At 39.1% G+C, this 22,845-nt stretch overlaps 1 protein-coding gene across 1 annotated transcript in view; it reads left to right on the top strand.

Moving 5' to 3' along the window:
- NUDT14 (nudix hydrolase 14) overlaps positions 1-22,506 on the top strand; it is a 43,639-nt gene extending 21,133 nt beyond the window's left edge. Inside the window, exons 3-5 of the mRNA XM_031066344.1 lie at positions 6,693-6,757; positions 11,487-11,724; positions 22,123-22,506. Of these exons, the coding sequence (XP_030922204.1) occupies positions 6,693-6,757; positions 11,487-11,724; positions 22,123-22,363 (544 nt within the window). The 3' untranslated portion in view covers positions 22,364-22,506. The remainder of the gene's footprint in view (positions 1-6,692; positions 6,758-11,486; positions 11,725-22,122) is intronic.
- Positions 22,507-22,845: the final 339 nt, after the last annotated feature.

Below are 22,845 nucleotides of genomic sequence, written 5' to 3'. Positions count from 1 at the left end.
ATGATATTCTCTGGTTGGCAATACAAATTGCTACTTTATGAGTAGATACAAAATGTGTTTTAAAAGTGCATGTCTATGGGTTTGTTACCACTGCTTAGTTCATTTTTATGCTGGTCTGATGATTAACCAAATATATGCTTCCTGCTTTATGGTGTCATGAACAACTTCCTGCTGCAGTTCAGTTTACTGAAACCAAACTTCCTTTTGATTTTTTCCAAAGAAAAGTTTATTTTCTCAAGCATACGTGGCTCACCACTTTATTCTGGGTTTATTTAGTATTAAATATTTACATTGTGTTGGAGAAAGCATTCAAATTTCATCAGCATACAGAAGTCTTTTAGACATCTCTAATTATCTATTGCCAAATCCACTTTATCTGTGATTAGTATGAAAGGGTGAATGAATGTTTTTGTCAGGAGCTTTAGCTTTGCTTTTGTAATGGGCTGCATTTTAAGCAGCCAATTGGATTGGTGTTGGCCTTTGAAAGATGCAAAATGCTTTGAAGGAAGACTTAAATGAACCAGTAAAGACTGTGCAAGCACACACATTTAATCTCAGGACTATCTGCATTATAGCTAAAGCTCTGGGAAACTAAAGGAATTGCAGTGCAGAATAATCAAAGGGTACAGCTTTATTACATCTCTGTTCTGGAAACGAAGGGGCTGTTTTCTCTGGTTTAAGGTGCTGGAAGAAGGAAGAAGACAGCACTTTAGACACCACATAAGAAGTTTTCAGGATGTGTCCAGCTGTGAAATTGATGCTTGATTTGAATACAGAAGTGGCACAGGGGCTACATACAATTTTTTCTTATGGACATCAAAAAATAATTTTGAAATAAGATGAAGTGGGCCCTCCTGAAGGTTGACTCCTCCCAGAGAATTGCTTTTGTGTGTTGGCTCTCAAACAAGTTTAGGTGGTTTTTGATTATCGCTTTCAAATTGAAAGCACAGTCATTTTAGATTCAAACAAGGAGAGGACACATTCACAAATATGAACGTGGTCATGTGGACACCTCAGAGCACCGTGCAGGATCTGAAGGGGACCCACAGAGAGAGACTCTGTCAGGAGCTGCAGTGACAGGACAGGGAGTAATAGGTACAGATTCAAAGAGGGAAAGTTTAGGTTAGATATTAGGAAGAAATTTTTTTCTGTGAGGGTGTGAGGCACTGGAACAGGTTGCCCAGGGAGGTTGTGGATGCCCCAAGCCTGGAAGTGTTTAAAGCCAGGTTGGATAACACCTGGAACAGCCTGGTCAGGTGGGAGGTGTCCTTGCCTGTGGCAGTGGGGGAGTAGAGGATCTTTAAGGTCCATTCCAACCCTTCAGCATTTTATGAACATACTTTATTTGTGATCTGGGGTATTTCTCAAATACAATATTTTAAAAAGACTAGATGGAATTATAGGCTTGACATGGAAAACTATGAATAATCAATTTGTCATCCCTCTATGAACAAAGAAAGCCAAATTCATATAAGTTCAAGAAGAAAAACATATTTATACTTTAAAGCTAAAACAATTATGGGATATCTGAATTATTTATTTATTTCATACTAACTTTTCATCTTGTATGATTCGTAAATCTTGACAGTTTCTCCTTTATGAGCTATGTGGGCAAAAATATGAAATGTATGTTTTATATTCACATGCTCTCCAGCAGAGATGAATGCATCTCTAAATACCTCTGTGGTTGCACAGTACATTTGATTATTTTCTTCTGATTGTATCAAAGGGATTTTTAAAACCAAATATCTGTTGAGAGTCAAGGGGGCTGATTAAATCACTTACTTGCTTTTATTCCTGCATGCCATTTTTGTGTCTCCTTTTGGAATCTGCCATTCCTTTTTCTTTGTCTTTATTGAGAATGGTAACTGAAATACTGCAGGCGCTGTATTAGTAGTATTGGAGGGGTTTTGGTGGTTTGGTTTGGTTGGTTTGTTGTGGTTTTTTAGAAATTGTACATCATTAGTTCCTGAAGTCTCCCCCATGGAGCTGAGATTATTGTTTGTAGGCAGCACTTACCAGTATTACAAGATTTAAACTAATTTTGAGATACTTTTTAACCTTTAAAAGTAGGTGAAAGTGGCTGAGGTTAATAGCTCAGAAGTCCTGGCTTTCAGTGTTAATATCAGTCTTTTTTTAGGTGCTTTATCTTCCACTATTCATTTCTCATCACAATTTGTGTGTGTCACACACATATCCATGCTTGACACAAGTAGCTCCTGAGTTGCTCTTACAAGGATTTAAGAAAGGTCAATTTCTTTGCCTATGTTACCTCATCATTTACCTAATGTATTAGTATTTAGGTTATTAATACAGGATTGTCATTTAAAGTCCTCCAGCCTTGACAGTCTTAGCTCACTGACAGAAGTACAGGGGTCTTGTCTTTGTCTTTGCCATTGCTGTACTGTGGGGATTTTCTAAAATTATTTTTTAGTTTACAAATTCACATTTGTAAAGTCAGCGTTAAGGCCACATCTAAGAAAAAAGAAAGACTGAATCCATCTTTATTTATTAAAGGATTTTGAAAGTTTGTCTCATGAAAAGCAATTAGTAAGTGTCAGCAGTTGCATGTGGCTTAACTATAGCCCTAGAAACACACATTTAAGAAGCTGTGGTAAAGTTCATTTGCTGATCTCAGTTTCTGGGATGTATTTCAAATGAATTAACTCTGCATGGTCCATATGTGTGTGTGCACATTTTAACAGGATGTCAGTTTTCATCTGCCCCCTACCTCAGAGCTGCTGTGGTCAAATGCTGCATCTCTTGTGCTGCTCCATGAAACACCACCTTCCTTTCTCAGGTTTGAGAGTGTGAAGTTGTAGTATTTTTAGCTAAATGTCTGCTGAGCTGGAATATCACAAAGCATCAGTTACAGTGATTTCAGTAAATACAGAGCTGTACTATGTTGGGGGAAGGCAAATTGTGGAAGTAGTTTTCTATGGCACACAATAGAGTCATTTTCTAAACTATTCTCGGCAGTGCTTTCAGCTGTAAAGGTTGTATTCAGGTGGGCGTTTTCTCTTCATAAGAGTCTTAAAGATGGAGGAGGAATTAAGGTTCTACACTCATATGTTCGAGTGTCTTTGGGTCAGCTGTCTGATTTCTGCACATTGACTTAGTTTAGGGAAGTCAAATATCCATCAGAGAATCCTATTACCTATTTCACTTGGGGCTTTTTTGAAGTTTAAATGGTTAAATGCTACAAGAGAGCCTTGGCTGAATAGTAGGAATCCCTTTCAGAAAACATTGTGTGCCAAGACCAGACACACTTCAACTGCAAACTTGAGTACAAGACCAGCTCAAGTACAGATTAAATGCTCTTTGTATGTGACATTTTAGGTACATATATTTCTTAAAATATTTTAAAGTTACTCTAATTGTTCTCATATTTAAAGAAAGAACAATATTCTACATCATTGCACAGTAAGCTGTTTACATGCAAGCTTTCTTTGGGGACAACTACTGTGATGAGAGTAGTGATTTGTTTTGTGTATAAAGTGAGTGGGAGCCACTGCAGTGGGAAGCTGAGGACAAGGTTGAGCTGAAGGCTAAATCTGTGGTCTTCACCAGCCCTGGAAAACACTTTATACACGCTGTCATCTCTTAATAAGTTCTTTTTCTGTTTGGTTGTAGTCTCTAATGCAGCCATGACAGATGTGGTGTGGAGGAGCCAAGTCTCCTTCACTGGGCAGTGTATTTGCATTCCTGAGCTCTCCTTTTACACCTCTAAATTTCCCCCAGAGTCAGCTGCTGGAGGAATAGCCAGCAAGGATCCACACCTCTGGAATATGGCAAAAGTAATCTGCCACAAAAGTGTAAATATTAGAAGGTCTGAGGTGAGACAGTGTTTCCTTAGTGCAGAGGTGGCACAGCTTCTTTTAAGGCATGGATGGAAGCTTGGGATTTATCATGATCCTTTTATATCTGAGTATTGTTTTCCTTTGTAAAATATAATAAAAAAATGGTCTTGTGCTCTTGTTTGAGACAAGAAGCCTGTTGCTACATTAGGACCTTTGATACCCAGTTTAGATTAAATTCTTGTATAGTATTACTGCCTTCTTTTAGGGAATCCTTTTTTTTTTTTTTTTTTTCTTTTCTAGTGCTTCTGTGTGTTTTTCCCAAATGTGCAACTTTGGCTTCATTTCTTTTCTGTATCTTTTAGTTGTGGAGATGCTCACAAAAGTCCTTGTGCATGTTTTAATTTTTATATGTTTACTCCTCACTTAAAAACTGTGTATATAATACTCTAAAATAGATCTGGTTGTAATATTTTGAAGGGAATTGCCTTGAAGCATCAAATACCTCTGTAATACTCCATGGTATGGCACCACTGAAAGATGTATTTGGACCTGCTAATGGATTTGTAGTAGTTCTTTTTGGTAGCCTCTATCATCTGTAAAAATAGCAATCTTAAACTGATTTTGTACTGAATTCTTTGTATGATGGTTTAAAACTCCAGCAGATAAATATTTTCCTTAGAGGCCAGACCAATCATTGTGAACCCAAATGTGAACCCACATTTTGGGTCATTAATAGGAAACCCAATGAAAATGGGAGTGAGGCTCCTCCACTCAGCTCAGTTGAACTGTCTTGTTCTAACTTTGTGTAATACTCAGATAACTGCCCTGAATGCAGCCTTCAGTGGGTTTTTCAGAAGTTACAGACCTGGTGACCTGCAGAAATATTTCATGTTATGTTGTTTCTTGTGAACAATGAAACAGCAAATGGCATCCCCAGGTTACCCCCCCTTCTAAGGTGTAATTCTGAACTTTCTCTTCCATGACTCTCCAGCTCTGACAGGAAATATTAGAGCTTGTGTGTTGTGGTTTGTTAAAAGATGTAAATTTCTGTTGAAAATTGTTTGTCAGTCTCTCAGAAAATTAGAAGTAATTAAATAGAAAGTTCTACAGATTTGTGCCATTTCTGTACCCTCTCATCTCAAGATGGTGTGAGAAGCAGACAATTGTAATAACTTGCTGCTACTCCTTTCCAGCTAATTTGATCTTGTTCCTTAATTCTGACAGATTGTTTTTAATTTTCCCATCTGTTCCATAAAAATCTCAAGTGATTGACTCCTAGGAAAAAATAATGTCTAATAGCTGAGCCATTTTTAATGAGTTGGTATGAGTTATTTAATGAGACATGCTGAAGAAGGCAAGCCAAAGGAAAGATTGGGCCTGGGGTGGTGGATGTAAAGAAAGGTAAAGGGCAACCATCTGCTTCAGGAAGCTTCCACTCTCCATCAGCAGCTTTAGGCTGCTGCTCTCTCCACTTTCAGGCAGTGCCTGTGGACAAAACAACAAAGGTTCAGTGGCAGTAATTCCTTTTCCCCTTTTATTTAGAGCAGTGTCTGCCCTCAGACAGTACTGCTCTGGGGAGAGGATCAGTCATGAAAAGGAAGAAAAAATCAAATAATAAAAGAATAACATTTAAGTAACCTTAAAAATATTATGGTCTGTGGTTTAACTTCATTTCTTCCAGTGCAAACTCCCAGATATTCCAGAAAGACCTTAGTGCCAGGAGACAGAGTGAATGTTCTCCTCCAGCCTCTCTGAAGGCTAAAACCTTTGCTTTAAAATTGCCTGCAAATGGCATCTCCCCAGGCAGGAAGCCATCAATATGCAGTACAGGTTTTTGAGAATAGCAAGCATGAATATAAATACTAACATCTGGACTTCTCCCTTCTGTTTTGGTTTTTATATATTATTATAATAAATATTAACATTGTTTTTAATAATCATCAGATAGCATTTTCTTTGGCAGCTTGAGACTTCATTATTAAATCAAATAGTGAAAATAAATATACAGCTCTTTTACAAGGCAAGTTGAAAGTTTGACTCAACCCTGCAAATATGCCATTGTGAGTCTAATCCATTGTAGAATTCATAGAATAATGAATTAACGTCTCGATTGCATACACTGAGGCAGAACAAATGAGAGAATGCTGCCATGGTAATGAGCAAAATATACACTTGTTTTTTCAGGTGGCAGTGGGCTACCAACTAAGGAGAAAAACTTTTGTCTGCATTTTCTTAAACTGGTAAAACCTGGGAGTGTGTTAGGCAAGCAGAGAACATCAGTACTCTACACATCCAGAGCATGTCTGATCAGGTGTCCCCATGGCATGTTCTGCAAGCAACCAAAGAACCAGAGAATGTAGCAGGTGAAGCTACTGGATTAAATTTGTACAAAATTGGGCTTGAACTGTTTTGAAACCTGAGCTCAGCAAGTAGCTGCAAATGGAAGATGCTCTGTGCTTTTACAGGAATCACTGTCTCTGAATGAGACTAGACTGTGCCTGAGGTTTTCACTGTCCTAATTTGAGATTGATATAAAGGGAAAAAATGTTTTTATTTGTAAGGAGTTTTTGCTGTCTAGTACCACTGTTCTTAGACTGGAAGAGGGGGTGGTGGTGTTGTTCCTATTGGGAAAAAGGAATTGATTGGTGCTTTTTTTGCATGCCAGGAGACAAAAGGGACTTAATTTTGAGCAAAATTGTCATGGGCTTTGGGAACATGATCTATCCCTCTAGATGGATTTTGGACAAGGACCTTGCTGTGTTGTGGCTTTGGTAATAAATCTTACATGTATTTATGTAGTTGAAATTAAATTCACAAGATGTAAGTTTAATAGTTCTGCATTAATCCTTCATAAAGCATTGATCTTTTGGTGTTTTTTATCTTCCTCCTCAGTGTGTCAATCCTGATCTTTAACACTTCTCGACAGTGCTTTGTTGTGGTGAAGCAGTTCCGCCCAGGTAATCCTCCTTTTTACATTTACTTTTGCTCTCTAGTGAAGCAAGCTTTTAAGGGTTTAGCAGTTAAAAGTTGGTGCATCTGTGGTGATAAAATCTTTGTTCTATATTCTGTTTCTTTGTATGATAGCCCATCCTTTTCAGTCAGTCAGAATTTCTAACCAGGGAAATTTCCATTACAGATGAAACGAATGATCAGGATAGTCTTGCATTCTGCTCTTGGGCTGGTTATTGTCCTTTTTTGGATGACATTACAAACAGCTCTACAATGATCGTGCAAGAAATTGCTTTAATTTGAAGTTCCTTCTTGACCTACTTGTACAGAAGCATAGTATTTTCCTTTTTGTTTTGTTTTGTCTTATATATTCTTTTTATTTGTACTGTCTTATTGTGCATTGTATAGTTGGGAATTTGAAATGAGGGAGATTCAGGACTGTATGCTTTTTCACCAGTATGTGGACAGCTTCATTTTACCAGTTATTATGCATTTAGGTTAATATATATTTTTTCTGAGTTTTTTATCAGTTATTTTAACTTGAAGCAATATTTACTTTCTGGAAGTTAAAAACGAAATGCGTATTCGCTGCATTTTAATTAAAAGAAATGACAAGGTATTTCACTGACTGTTGCTAAGAGACCATTTCAAGACTGCTCATGGTAGACTTTGTAGAAAACTTTCTAGGGTAGTGTCACACTGCCCTTTCTTCCTGACAGTGATTACAGCCTCTCCAGTGCTGTGCAGCAGTGTTACATCGAGAGTGCATCCTTCTCATCAAGTGCTAATTGACTTGTATAAAGTGTTTGGTTATTTGTTCATCACTAATCCACTGTCTTTTATTTGCCAGCAAATAAATGGCTCCCACAGCTCTTGCTCTCTTTGAGGCAATCTTAGGGAGAAGTGGGTGCATGCAGATATATATATACACACACACATGTATATATATGTGCTGAGCAGCGACACATTCATTGCATTATCTCTGTGAAAGTGTCAAATCAGCCTGAAAAGATTGGAGTGAAACCATTCCAGAAGCTGGAGCTGCTCAGACACCTGGCCATAGGCACAGTGGTCAGTCAGACACCCCACAGCACTTCAGTGATCACAACCATGCCCTGCCCTTACTCACATCCCTATATTTATCATTATATCTCCATTCCATGGTTATTGTCTGCCCTGGTGCCTGTTCCACAAAACCAAGACAAAGGCTGAGGCTCTTCTCCTTGCCAGCTCCCACCAGGGTCCCACCAGGAAGGCGATCCCTCGTTGCTGGAAGGGAGCCGCTGCCGCTCGCTCTGCAGGCACGTCCTTGCACGTGTGCTGCTGCCATGTGTGCTTGCCTTTCCCTAGGCTGTGCTGGCAGGAGCAGCTTTTCCCACTGATGTCTGTGCTGCTTGTAAAGGCACTCATCCCTCCCATTCTGCTTGGCAGCAGCAGCCCTTATGCAGCCACAGCAGAATGGCTGCAGTCAGGAGGTTTTGAGGAGCAGGGAGCTGAAGGAGTTCATGCTGACTTGAGGGTGGCAGAAGCACACAACAGTGAGGCAAACAGTGTGCTCTGGGATTAGATCATCTTCAATGATCATGAAATCACACATTTGGGAGGAGCAGGGAGAAGAAAGATAAGCATGTATCTCTGTATATGTACCTCGCCCATGACTAATTTGCAAAGGTATTGGTCAGTGCTCATTTTGGTAGGCAACTGACCACACATTTTCAAATATAATAAAATGATACGTTGCTAGGGCTGGGACCTATGAACATGTGCTCTGGTTTATTAACTGTAAGTGTAATGACCTTTCAATGGATTGTGTTGTTTGTTTTTCCACTGACTTACAATAAACAGTATCAAAGATTTGAATCATAAGCCATGTTCCCTTTCAGGACGTAGGAAACACAAGCACAGTCAGAAGTTTAGAGAGGAGCCAGCACCTTCCCAGAGCCTGCTTTCCCACTGGCTCCTTAGTCCCTACTGTTTTCTTCTGTTTAGGGTCAGCAAACAAGTCCCTCTATGTGTCACCTACAAAGGCTGCTTTTAATAACTGCAGTGATCTTATTTGCTCCATTTGGTTGAACCATCTATCCTTTGTCCCACATTACAGAAAGGAAGGTGAGAACAATTCTACTGGAGTTTCCCTTCTGAGTGGAAACTTTCTTACAGCTGAGTGGCTCCAGGGTAATTAGTCCAGATGTGGATTCCATCACTTCCTTGGGGATTCCATCACTTCTTTGGGAAGCCTTTTCCAAAGCCTGACAACCCTTTCTGTTGTCTTTCTTCCTGGTGAGCAGCCAGAAGCTGCCCTGGCACAGGTTGGTTCCTCACTGTGCTGCTGCTCGTGGCCGTGTCCATCTGGCCTTGGAGGAGACTGCCCAGCCCTGGTGCAGAGGCAGTTCCTGGCCAAGGAAGCATTGTAAGACAAGGGAACAACAGACATGGGACAAATGGGTGGGTGATTGTGCTGGGGCTTCTGGATTCTGCTTTCCAACCTCTTTGTGGATTTACAATAAGACGGCAACCTGTGGTGAGGAAGAGGAGGGTCACAGGTTTCCCTGTGAAGAGTGTGCCTTAACCAGTAGGTCACACACTTTTCCATCCAGTTCTTTATCATTCAGTGCATCACTTGCATGGTCAGTTTTGCACCTTCAAGGGAGCTATGGGAGATTCTCTGTTCCCTGACATTAGAAGGCAGCTTGGCTTTCTAGGCTTTGCTTATCTGTGAGAGTTGAGGTTGAACCTTTGAAGCCAGGTGATACTAAATTCATAATCAGACTCCTTGGTAAATGCTCTAATATTTGGGCTCTTACAGAAGTGGCTGGTACTGCTTCTTTTCTTCCTTATCTACAGAGAAAAACTGTTCCTGGGCTTGAAGTGTGGCCATATCACAGGACTTTGCTCTGAAGAGGACTGCTGAATTAGGTCCTTCTGGGAATGTAGGTTTTTATCTACATGGAACCCAGTTGTGCTGAGGGAGAAGGAGAATGTCAGGTGCCTGATGGAATGACAGGGATACAGAAGACTTTTAATACTTTAAAGTCACAGCTTCATATGTCTGTACCCCACACTCTTACCTGCATCCTGTTTTAGTGCCTAAACCTTTAATGGGATGCATGTGTTGTTCCTTTTTTAATTATCTGATACGGGTTTGTCAGTACTAAAAAAGAAATTAAACTTTCAGAGGATTTGGCTTGTCTCAGAGAAATCTTGGATGTGGCTGTCATTTATGATAATTTTCCTAGCTTTTAGAAGTTTTTGGAATAATGACAATAGACACCCTTCAAGGAGCTGTCCCTTAGAGCTGGCAGAGAATATTTTTTTTTCTGGCTTCATGCTACACTTTAAAAAAAAAACTGAGCTCTAACTCATGTGTCTCAAGTAAAAAATGGAAACTCTGATCCATACCTATTTGAATCTCAAAGACCTGGATGTACCTAAGACTAGCAGCTTTGAAAGTTTGAAACTTCTGGAGAAAGATTAGATTTTGGATTTTGGACTTATCTGGACATCTCCCTTTCAAGTGCAGATCTTGCTATTCTGCACTCCTGAGGTGTCAAAACAAGCACTGCAGAAAGAGCCCAGGCACAAATTGCTGGGCTGTGGACTCTGCCTCAGAGACCAAGTGCTTAAGAAGACACTGTGGTACTTCATTGTTATGCAACAACATTTCTTCAGAGACGTTTTAAAGAAACACCAAGCTACATTACCTGGAAGGACAAAAAGTTGCCTATTAAACCTGAGTTGTTATATATCAATTCTGCAAGATTTAGAAGGGGAAATAAAAGAGACACTAATCTGAAAACCATGTTATGTGTATGTGAAATATGTATGTAAAATATTTTAATGGAATAAAAATAAGTTCAAAGTTTAAAATAGTTCTATTCAGGGTGGTTTATAACACTCTCTTGGAAACCTTTCATGAAAAGCAAGGGAATAGACATAAGGAAATTTCAAGGAAAAAAACAAGTGGAATTACGCCTGTATATTAAAGTTGCAATGACCTGGAGTTGTCTGTCAGTAGGGATCCAGTCCTGCAGTTCTCACTCAGGCAAAATTTCTTTTGACATCAGTGAGAGGTTTTGCTTAAATAAGGACTAAAATGTGACATTTGCACTTTCTTTAGGAGTGCATTACAGTGGCAGCTGTTTGTAGATTAGTTCAAGAAGTCCTTTTCAGACTCCACACAGGAATCTGTGCAAGGAACTGTATGTTCGAAAGAGGATATTTTTTTTCAAACAAACATACATGCTTTTCATACCCTTTCTAAATAACAGCTGAGTTGACAGGCTGAAAGACTCATCATTGTGCACATGGTACTTTATGTGCAACCCAACTTTCCTGCAAGATAACTGCACAGTTTAAATTAAATCCCAATATCTGCATTGCCCAACAAGTGGGAGCTGTATGGTGCTTCTGGCACTTTGATTTCTTGGATGAACTAGCTTCCTTTTTCAATTTTTATTTATTTTAAGGTGTGCATGAATTAATTTCAGATGATGTAAGTACAAATAAGAGCTTAAAGGATAATTTTGCAGACATGGCAAGTGAACCTTTGTTCTTTAAAATTCCAGTTTTGTGTGTCATTATTTTAACAGATAACACAGCTGAATTCCTTGTTAAGTACTGTCATGGTTGTTAATTTCCAGGCAAAATTTGTCTGCCACCCTGTTTTATATTTAATATGAAGAGACTAACATAATGCCCCTTGTTTCTTTTTCTTTTCTCTTTTGGGGTTTTTTTAAGCTGTTTACATGTGTGAAATAGAAAGGCATCAGCCTCAAGTCTTTGAGAATCAGGACAAGGAGAGCTTCCCTTCCCTTGAAAATCCCTTACCTGCTGTGGTTGGAGTGACCTATGAACTCTGTGCTGGCATTGTGGACAAGCCAGGCCTTTCTTTAGAAGAAATTGCTTGTGAGGAAGTTTTGGAAGAGTGTGGCTATCGTGTTTCCATTGCAGACCTCAGGAGGATCACTTCTTACAGGTAAATAGCAGCAAGTTACAACATCCAGCATTTCACAGACTGCTGAAGTGGCCTGAGTGTTCCCTCTTGCCTTGTTTAAGCAGAGTGTTGGAGGAACGTGGACCTTTCTTGTGAAGGTACAAGAAAGGTGTAATTTTTTGCAAGTGAGAGGAGTATTTACAGAAATGTAAGGAATTAGAAATATATAATCAATATGATAATTATGAGATTGAATTCCCAGGAAGAATCATACCATTGTGACTTATTTCAAAGACTATTAGAACAGGAAGAAGTTGCATTGGGCTCTTCATAGTTTATTACAGCACTAGAAAACAGCCCATCTTTACTATACTGGGTGTTTTCCATCTCTGATTCTTATTATTCAGATTAACAATAGAAACTGCCCACGATGCTCTCTGATTAACCTTTAACATGATTTTGCAGAAGCAGAGAACCTGTGGTATTAGATCTCTTCATAATATTTGGTCTGTAATTAAAGCTTCTTTGAATTGGACAATAATTATTGTTATATATGAAGATTTTGCAGATCTGACTGTCAAAATTATTGCATTTTATTTTTGCAGGGTTACAAATAGTTATTGAAATTGTTTTTAACATGTTTTAAAACATTTATTAGGAATAAAGGGAAAATTAATATGTAAGTGGAAAAATACAAAATGTGAGTTGTTGGTGAAAAAAAAACAAAGAGAAACTTTGCACACAGCTTTAATCCTATTATATCTCATTCCCAGCTTTTAGTATTGTTATCCAAAATGTATGTATGTTTGTATTTTACAGAGAAAGCAGCAGGTTTTATACTTTCTTTATTTTACTTGACAACTCCATTGAACTAGACACTGTCATTGGTTTTTAATTTGGGAATTGAATACAAATCCACAGCTGTCAATCCTGGCAAATGTTATTTCCTGCTGGATTAACAAGCAGTGCTTCTGTTGAGGGGAGGGGGTGAATCACAGGAGCTGTCTTTTACAACTCATTGAAACCAGATTAAGGGTTTGTTCTGCTGAAAGAAAAAGTGTCTTCCAGATTTATGAGCAAAAGCTGTCTATAGAATTTCACAGGTTGGGTGACACTGACAGGCTGCTGCATGCAGATATATACATATGTATGTGTATGTATGTATGTGCATACAAATGCAAAGGAGGAAAAGTACAATACAATTCCTGTAGAAGGTTGGAGATTTAGTGCAGAAGTTTGACTCAATATTAATGATTTATATCTGCCTAAAACTCTCTGTGTTTTGGTGTTGATAAATGTCTTTATATGTTACAGGTGGTTGTTCATCCAGTTGCTTTTTTTTTTTTTTTAATTGCACTGACTTGTGAAGTGTGTATACAATTGGGGTTTTCTTTGTTGAGACCTTTGCAAAGAGCTCATAATCCTCCACTGTCCATGTGAACACAGCTTTCTGCCCATGGAGATCCATGCTGAAGTCAGAAGGGCCAGTATAATTTTTACATTTTTAAATTAATATGAAAGGTTGAAGCCCCAAAGAATGTATTTCACAGGTTTTTTTGTGTGATTTCCCGTGCTCTAATTTTATGATTTTATTCCAAATATTTTGGTATTCCTATTAGGAGTGTCCTGTTTTCCTCCAGCCAAGGATTGGCATCTTTCTGATCCTTGAGGATTTGATGCAAAGAAAGGAAGTAATCAGTTCATTTATGGTCTCCTAAGGACATTTTTTCTGTAATGGCTACACTACATATAAGAATTCCTGGGCTTTTTCTAAGTGCAGCAGGTTTTTCCAAGTGGTTTTTGCTGCTGTTTCATGCTGTGACTGTCAATACAAAGCACAGGCATAAAGCATTGCATTAATGCATATGCATGCCATTACAATTGCAATGCATCCTGCACTTGTACTCTTATCTCCCATCCCAGCAATCTGTGTAATAGCTGCTCTGCATTATTTATTGATCCAGTGCCTCAGGTCAGAGTTTTGGGGGCTCTTTCTAGATGGCTCCTCTTCCAAAGATCAGCCTCAGCTGGGCTGGCACCAGTTGTGACAAATGTGCATCTGTGCTTTCTCTCAAATCTGACCATTCTGTGGCCTCTCTTGGAGGGTTTTGGCATTCTGTCTGAAGTGTCCTGTCTGTCTGTACCACAAGCAACTTTCCCTTCACGTCTTGCCTAAATTTCCCTTTCTTTACTTCAACATTGACACTTACTACTCTGTCCCCAGTGGACATGAAGTACTTCTGCCCCTTTCACCTCCTTGTTCAAGCATGTTCCCTTTATTTTATTTTTGCCTGTGCAAAACTATTTTAGTTGATTTAGTCTTTCTCTTCAGATCATATTTTCTAGATATCTGATCATTCCTTCTGCTATCCTCTGCCTTCTCTCCATCTGGTCTGCACATTTCTTAAAAATTTAGTGCCCAAAGTGAAGCAGAGTTCTTTAGTGGGAGCTTTCCTGGGTAGAGTGGAAGCATTATCTCCCCTAGTCTCACAGATCATTCTTTATACACTGGAGTTTGTTGTTTGCCTTTTTTGCAGAGGCATTACATTACTGATGTAATTTATCTTCCACAATGCCTCCCCTGTCTCAAACCTAGGATTTGAACCTGATGATCCTTGTGGGTCCCTTCCAACTCAGAATATTCCATGATTCTGCATTGTCATTCACCTCCTGTCCATATTCTGTGTCGTCTCAGCCTTTGATCTGAAAGCAGGGAGTTGTATTCCTAATGGCACCCCTTTCTGGAATCATGGGCATCAGAAGGAAATTGTCTGCCTGGAATAAAAGCAGGATTTGAGTTAGACCTGACAGAAGGGCAGGAAGAGCCAAAGACACATCAAATGTAAAGGGAGAAGTGGTTTTGGCTAGGGGAGTCAATACATTTCTGTGCCTAATGGATTAGGAAAGATGGAGCATGGACAATCCATAGGGAGAACTTAGACTATGGGGAAGAATTGAAAATTAAAACCTTGAGTGGAAAAAAGAAGAAGAAGAGATGAAGGAACAAAGCAGAGAAAAATCATAGGCAGAGAACTGAAGTACATTCATTGTGGTAGAGAAGAATTCTCTGTAAAGAAATGAGGAAAGTACTTAGATTGTATTCGACTTTGCTCTGTTCTCTGTTCTATAACTAGAGGTTAGGGGTAATCTGAAGATAGCAGGGATTTTCCTCATTTATTATCAGGGCCTGTAGCAGTGGTTTTGGGGGATTTTTTTTTAGTGCTTCTCAGCTAAGCTGGAAAGTGTGGGCCCAGTACTGCCACAGGTAATTCATACACATGCAGGTAACCCACTGGACCCCTGATTAAGCTCTGTCAAAGCTCCAGTGACTTAATACTCATCACATGGAAGTCAGACAGTGAATTAAGCAGATCTCAGACTTAATTACCTTGAATGATCCACAGAGGAGCTGTGGAGTCAATGAGGAATCAGGAAAGAAGCCAGGAGTTGGGGAATTTAGGCCATTTCAGTAAGAGTCTTTGGAACAAATTGTTCCAGCAGCAGGAGGACAGTATGGTGTGGGTGAGTGAGGGAGGCTGGGCTGGGGGCAGATAACAAGAAACACAAACATATTTAGAGGAACTTGACTGGAGGAGGACAGAGGAATCACACTTCAAAAATCAGAAATATCTGTTCCTATTATAGAAAATTGCCAGACAGGAGGTGAATTGAAATGCAGATGGTTCATGTTGCTGTGTAGACAGAGGAGGAATCATTCTGAAAAGAATCTGTATTGTTTGCAGCCTGTGTGGTGAGTTTAGTATCATCACAAATTTCCACTTTTGTGCTTGGCATCCAGTAACTTCATTTTGGTATTGCAAAAAGGTTGGTTTAAATTATGGCAGCAGCTAATTCACTTTTGGAGACTTCAGGAAGTTTTGGTGGCTGCTGATGTCTTGAGTTCTTGTCAGTTGTATGTATGGCATCAGTCAAAAATAGCATAGGTGGTTGATGTAGGGATGTAAAGGAATTACCTGATTCAATAATAAAATAACAAAATGAAGCTAATCCTATTGTAGTATAATTATACACTGAGAGTTCATGAAGGTTGAAGTTAAATTCAACATTCTTAAAAGCTCTAAAAGAAATCTGTGAGATTCGCTTAATGTTTGGGGTTTTTTTTCACAAATAGAAAATTTTTTAAGTGAATGTCTTACTTTGGACTTACTCATGTACCAGATATTACAATTTTTCTTTCTGTCATGGCATCCCAGCAGTTTTCTGATTGAATCCCATGTGCTGGGAGTTAGTTTCTTAGGTTGAAATACTTCCAGCTATCTGCCTTGAGACATGTTTCCTTACAAGACAAGGACAGGGAATTAAGTTGTTGTTGTTGTCGTTGATGTTATTGTTGCTATTGCAAAGTATTTTCTTTTAGTTCTGGAAAATGTTGGTTGTCCTGAAGAATATTTATAAAATTAATTGGACTTCAGTAACACCTCAGAACATCAGGGTAGAATTGAACCAGATCTTCTGGTTCAACTTCCTTTTCCCTTCAATACATCTTTATTTTCTCCCAGAGGCTGTAAAAAAACTCTTGGCTTTGACCTGGATACAATAGGAGCTGTAGGTTCTCAGCCCCACAGCAAAGAAACCAGATGGATTAGTTTAAAGGACTGACTATATTAAAATAGGTACTCACTTTAATCTTCCTACATTTGATTTTTTTCCCAAAGTGTACAAGAAGAGCATTCAGAGAATTTATATTAGATGTTCCAATTACTGTGCCATGGCTTTTAGCCTCTGTGCAATGAGGTAAAAATTGTTTGTATTCACAGGTTTTTATGTAGAAAGAATAATAGCATTGAAAATCTTAGAGTGCATTATAATTAGAAAGATCACCTGCTAGTACACCTGTTGGGTGATGGAATAATGTAATATAATTTTATGTTAATTACCTCTGTGCTTTTTTCCTGCACCTGCCGCTCATAATGTCAGAACTGTACAAAGGCCCTAAGAAGTGACAATAGGAGCTGCATGTCACTGATCATCAGTTTACATGTTGCATGCCTAAGTGGATCTTGATTTAAGCATAAATAACAGAGATTTGTGTCACATTTATTTGTAAACATGAATTATGTATTCACTCTATACCCAAATTTTGCATCCAGATGGCTTATGTCTTAGAAAAAGATATATTGCTTTGAGGAATTTGGACATTAACTATGTAAGGTTAAAACCAAAATAAAAGATAAATTTCTATGTCGATAAGAATGTTGATTGTGTATAGATTTTGTATTTGTTTAATATTAACACATTACAAGAAATTTAGCTTTTAATTGCTGTCTGTCAGAAATCTGAACTAAAGTAATGTCTTCACAAGGATAAATCAATTTGTTTGTTCCCCATGTTGTAGCAGAGGAGAAGAGTATAAATACTGTTTATATTCTCATACATGCTTTTTTCTTCAAATTAAAAGTGTAATATTTACAAACATCATACTTATGAATTAGACAATTGGTTGCAATAGGTGAGCACCCAGACATAAGAAAAAGGCAAAGCTAATCTGAACCAAAGCTTTGAATTTTGGCCCCAGTTACCAATGTGTTTGTGTGTGGACATGCACACATAAGCATACTTATTGTGAAGAAAGAACCTCATGGACTGTTGGCAAACTCAGTCTCACTTGTGGCTTCAGACACTACTAAACCTTTTTTTTTAAGCCATAAGATACTGTTTCCCACTTCTGATAAAAAATGTATGTACTGTATCTTTATGCTCATGAACTTAGGACAAGTGAAAAGTCCCATTTTGTGAGCTGGATTTCGAGCACTGTGTATTTCCTCGTGCATTTGATAAAAGGGAACAGTTAAACAAAGGCTTTGTGGTAGCTGATATTGCTGTGTTTCAAAAACAGATTGGAGTGACAATCTGCCTCCTGTGTTTCCCCTGGTCTGAGGAGGAAGTAGATGGAAATACTGTAATTACAGCCTCATGCTGCCAGCCCATCCCACCCTGGGCAGGAGGGGAGAAGTGCTTCGCAGCCATTCTGCAGAAGTTCCTCCTCTGGTGTGGCATTGCCTGAAAGTGTGTTGCCCAGGGCTTTAAAAGCCATAGCATGATTTAAGCTCACTGTTTGAGTGTTTTATTCAAAATGAAATATGGGAAGGCAGCACACAATCTTGTTTTGATGTGTTCAACTTTTATATATAAGTTACTATTGTGATAAAAACCATACAACTTTGGTATCCTTACTTTGACATGCTTACATTCCTAGACTTGCTGTTGTCAAAGGTAATGGAGGTTTCTAACTGTCTGAAGCAATGCAGAAAGTTCAGTGCTAATAGACTTTTGGGGTTTAAAATCTCTCTGTTGAAATTACAGGGCTTGTGAGCTTAAGCCCTAATGACTTGACAAGGATATTTGTGAGCCCTGGAGCTGTTAATTGGAACGACCATGAGCTCCTCAGAGGAAACCAATCCTAAGGATGAAGAGGCAAAGAAAACCGAGCTGAGCTGTGTTTTGTGTAGATCATTTGCCTTTGTCCCGCAGTGGCAAATAAATCAAGCCCTGTGCAGACACATCAGAATACAGCTGGAACAGCCAGCTGAGGTCAAGCCAGGCTTAGTAGGTCTGGGTCAGTGTGAGCCATGACCTGCTGGGTTTGGTGCTAAACCCTGGACTGACAGTGAAGCCTGAAGTCTCACCATGGGCTGGTGCTGGGTTCAGACCTGCCCACCCTCCCCCAGCCAGGCCTCTCTTGTCCCAGGAAGGCACCTTTATCTGCAAGGTGGCTTTCCCAGGCTGAAACTCATCACTTGCAGTTCGGGTGTGCTGACCCCTGTGATTTCCACAGATGCAAAGCTAATGAATATAGCTGTAATCTGTTAATAGGTGACTCATTTCAGACCATGGCAAAAGTGTTTTATTTGTAGTGGGGAATACTGGGGTGAGGAAAAGTGTACGTCACAGATGTGGGACAGAAGAAGATTGTAGCAGAAAGAGGAGTATAAACAGGATTAAATGCACATCAAAATTCCTTAAGCAGCATTCTCAGAAAGTGCAGGTCATTGTGCAAAAGCAGAGAAGATTCCCAGTGACAGATAAACCTGCAAGCACACTGCAAACATAATTTTTCCTGTAGCCTATTCACCAGTCAGACCCACTTCCTCCCTCTCTGCTCTCTTCCAGTGCCCAAAATCACTGAAATGTACAATGTTTTTGCAAGGTTCTATGGAAAATCACTTTATTACTTCTACCTGAAAAGCTTCAAAGCAACAAACCTAACTTTTGATTTCTATAAAAGCCAAAGGTACTAAGACAGACAAAATGTGAATAGCATTGATTTTTGTGCAATTTTCTAAGGACAAGCAAGATACATTAGCAGTCTGGAAATGTTGTGAAAGACAGCAGTAAGCAATACTGGAGAATATTTAATTTAGTGAAGGGCAGTCCATGTGGATCTATGCAAAAATGATCAACTGGCAGTGTAAACCAGAGCATTTAGAGAAGGAAACAGCAAGTGAAAAAAGGTAAGATATTTGCCTCTTTTAAGAAAAAAGAGTATATTTCTAGATCTTTCAACTTCTTTCTGAAACAACTGAAATGGTCTTTTAGAATCAGAGACTAATGGAATATACTGAGTTGGAAGGGACCCACGAGGATCATTGGGTGCAGCTCCTGACTGTGCACAGGACACTCCAAGGGTCACACCCTGTGCCTGAGAGCCTTGTCCAAAGGCTTCTTGAGCTCTGTCAGCCTTGGTGCTGTGACCACTGCCCTGGGGGAGCCTTTCCAGTGCCCAAACACTCTCTGGGTGAAGAACCTTTCTCTAATATCCAACCTAAACCTCTCCTGACTCAGCTTTGTGCTGTTTCCTTGGTTCCTATCGCTGCCACAGGGGTGAGGAGATGGCTGTCTGTCCCTCTGCTGCACCTCGTGAGGATGTTGAAGGCAGAATCCAACACGTGCCCTTGTTGAACTCCATATGGGTGGTGATTGCTCCTCTCTTAATTCATTGAGGTCTCTCTGCAGGGCCTCTCTGCCCTTGAAGGACTCAACACCTCCTCCCAGTTTAGTATCATCAAATTGGGAGGAACTGTCAACTCCCTTGAGGGAGACTAGACAACAAATTAAAGTAGTGAATATGTTTATAAATAACATCCTGCAACAGTCTGCAAAGTCACCATCTCAATAGTGAAGGAATTCTAGGTAGGCTTAGAAATGTTAGACTTGCTGGTTTGGGGAGGAAAGAGTAGAACAGAATGTAATGAGGATTAATACCAGCATTCTTTAATTTTATTTATACCTCACTTGGAAGTTTTTATTACTTTTTAGCTAATACCTTGTGGCAAAGTTGCAGCAGAGAAGAGAAAGTTAGGTAATCAAGTAAGAGGGAATGACCATGTGGGTATGTCCTCCTTTGAATATGCATTGTTAGAATTTCTTGTTCATTTCTGTGGTTAATTATATGCCAATAGATGTGAAGAAATACCATAACTTTGGGCATCATAACAAAGGAAAGACCTTGATGTCCAGGGCTTTCATCTTTTCAAGTATATTAAGTGTAGTAGCCACTCTTGATATATTTAGTTCATAACTAGGGAGTATCATGTGAATAAGTACAAAGAAATTACACCATATGGAAATCAGTCCTGCTATTTGAGCTGTGGTAGCAAGAACTGAGTCTTGCAGTGTAGCACCTTGGAAATTGGTTTTCCTTTACTTTAGAGAAAAGATGTGTGGAAAGTGAAATGATTTCACAGCTGTAGCTATTTCATAAGGAAATGGTCACAGGTGCTATAGAAGGAGATTATGCTGTAAATAATCAAGCCAGAATGTTCTTGTAGAGTACTTCTTATATAAATTTGCTGGGTTTGTATATAACCTTTATATAATATGAAGTGTACATGGAAATACTCAAGTTAGGATAATTTTCATTCTCCAGGTGGGGCACCCCAGAGGAAGGTGTCAGACTTGACACTCATTATAAAAAAAAATAACAGGACATTAAATATATTATGCACAGTACTGTGTTTTTCATGGAACCTGTGGCAACCAGCAAACTGCATTCTTTGTATTGCAAATTTTACAGTTGGTTAAAACATGAATCAAAAACCCCAGTCCTAACACTGGAATAAAATTATGAGCACAGAATGAAAGAGGTTCAATATCAACCTTCAGAGTTCCTGAAAATGCCAAAGATGGTCAAGTTTCTTTACACAGATGTACAGGAATGATCCTGGAGGGGTGACACATCTTGTCCAAAGTCACAGAATGCATCAGAAGTAATTTTAGGAAAAGAATTCACTGATTCACTCCCTATTCAATATTTTTTAAAAGTGTATATTGATGCAAGAAACCAATAGTCACTATTAGAAACCAACTTCTCTAGTCACTGTTAATTCCTCAAACAAAATAATTGCCAGTGTTCTTAGAAAACTGAGAGACAAATGATTAATTCCTGCTTTGGGGTGTGATGTGTGCTGGATTAACTGAAAGATTTAGTTGACTAATGGTTGGGTAAATCTGGATATATGCTCTTAAGATCATAACACTGCTACAAATCTGAGAATCCTCTGTATGTGTAATAATATGGAAGCTAATTTTTCATCTTGCCCTAATGCCTCATTCATAGTTTCAGTGAACTTTGGATCCAGATTTAATGTGAAAAGTCGCTTGTAATCATGTGAAATGAAGAAATTGCAATTACAATGTGAATATTTTCTTGGAAGAACTAAATGAGTGGATTATCTACTTATCCCTTATTTAATAATACCTAAATTAAATAGTCCTAAGGAAATAGAGGATTAACAAATAAGAAGTATAATACACAGCAAGCAGTCTAGCTGAAGAAAGACTACATAATCTAAAATATCCTCAACTAAATCCACTGAAGCAAATTTAGCAGGGAGACAGAATTACTTTGGACATGTGCGTGCTTACAGTGGTCCATTTGGGTCAAGGCTAAAGTTCAGGAAGGATAGAGAGAGACTCTCAGACTGCCTTTCCCTTCTTTACCTATCCAGTCCTCGAGTGGAGGACTCCAGCTGTGAAAGGACATAATCCTCTTAAGAGTAAAAAATCTAAATATTTGTGTAAAAACAAGCAAACAAATGTAGCACGACAGCACACAGACAGACTGGGGAGCTTCTTGCTGTTTTTTGTGCATCTCTGTGAGTCATCCTGCAGTTTGCTCTCCCTGAGGTCAGCTGGAAGAACTTCTGTTGACTTCAGTGTGTGTAGGACAACAGTTCACCAATACAATATTTTTTTTTTTTTATTTTATCCCAAAATCACATATTTCCAAATAATACATTTGAAGGTGGATCTATTTTATATGGAACTGTATTCAAAACTGTTGGTATTTCTGCTTGAAAGTTGCAATCAATTTCTGTCTCAGTAATTGTGTCTCACACGTGAAGGACCCAGGTTTGCATTCCCAGCTCCTTGATGCCTTCTTTCTAGTTAAACCAGAGTTTCCTCTCTGCTTTTTTGCAGGTCTGGAGTTGGTGTGACAGGTTCTAGGCAGACTTTGTTTTATGCAGAAGTAAACGACCAGATGAGAACCAGTGGAGGAGGTGGCCAGCCTGAAGAAGGAGAGCTGATTGAAGTTGTGGAAATACCTTTAGGAGAATCCATGAAGTTTGCTTATGATGAGACTTTCCCGAAGACAATGGGCGTCATCTTCAGCTTCATGTGGTTCCACAACAACATAGCACCTAAACTACCCAAAAAGTAAAGCACCATGATTTTAAGGAAAGCTTTTCTGCTGGTGCTGTGCCTGCAGAAAGCTGCAAATCTGCCCACCTCAATCAACTCAGCTTCTCACAGGACAAATTTTTCTTTAAATAAACCTAGAAGTATAATCTGAATTAAAATCTTCACACAGTTTCCATTATTAGCAAAATACTAACTGGAATCGCTGGGGCCAGGATTTGCCTTGGAGAGGCAAATGTTGATTTTTGTGCAAAGGTTAAGTGAATGTGTCCAGGTCTCCTTTCTCACAGCACTGTTTTGAGGAGTTGCCCAAGCCCTCAGCACAGCTGCCTCAGGAGCCTCTCACCGTGTCTGTACATACTGGCAACTGTGTATTCATTGTCAGTTTTGATATTTTTTTGAAGAAAGCAGCAAACCTTAATAGTCACAGATACCTTAACAAGGTTCCTGAGGGAGCAGCTTTCTCTGTGTGTGTGGCTCCTGTGCAGAGGAGGCCTTTGCATT

This window comes from Geospiza fortis, unplaced genomic scaffold (assembly GCF_000277835.1).
Source record: "Geospiza fortis unplaced genomic scaffold, GeoFor_1.0 scaffold23, whole genome shotgun sequence".
Lineage (NCBI taxonomy): Eukaryota > Metazoa > Chordata > Aves > Passeriformes > Thraupidae > Geospiza > Geospiza fortis.
Note: the sequence above shows the minus strand (reverse complement) of the source record. Positions and strands in the feature narration are given on the sequence as shown.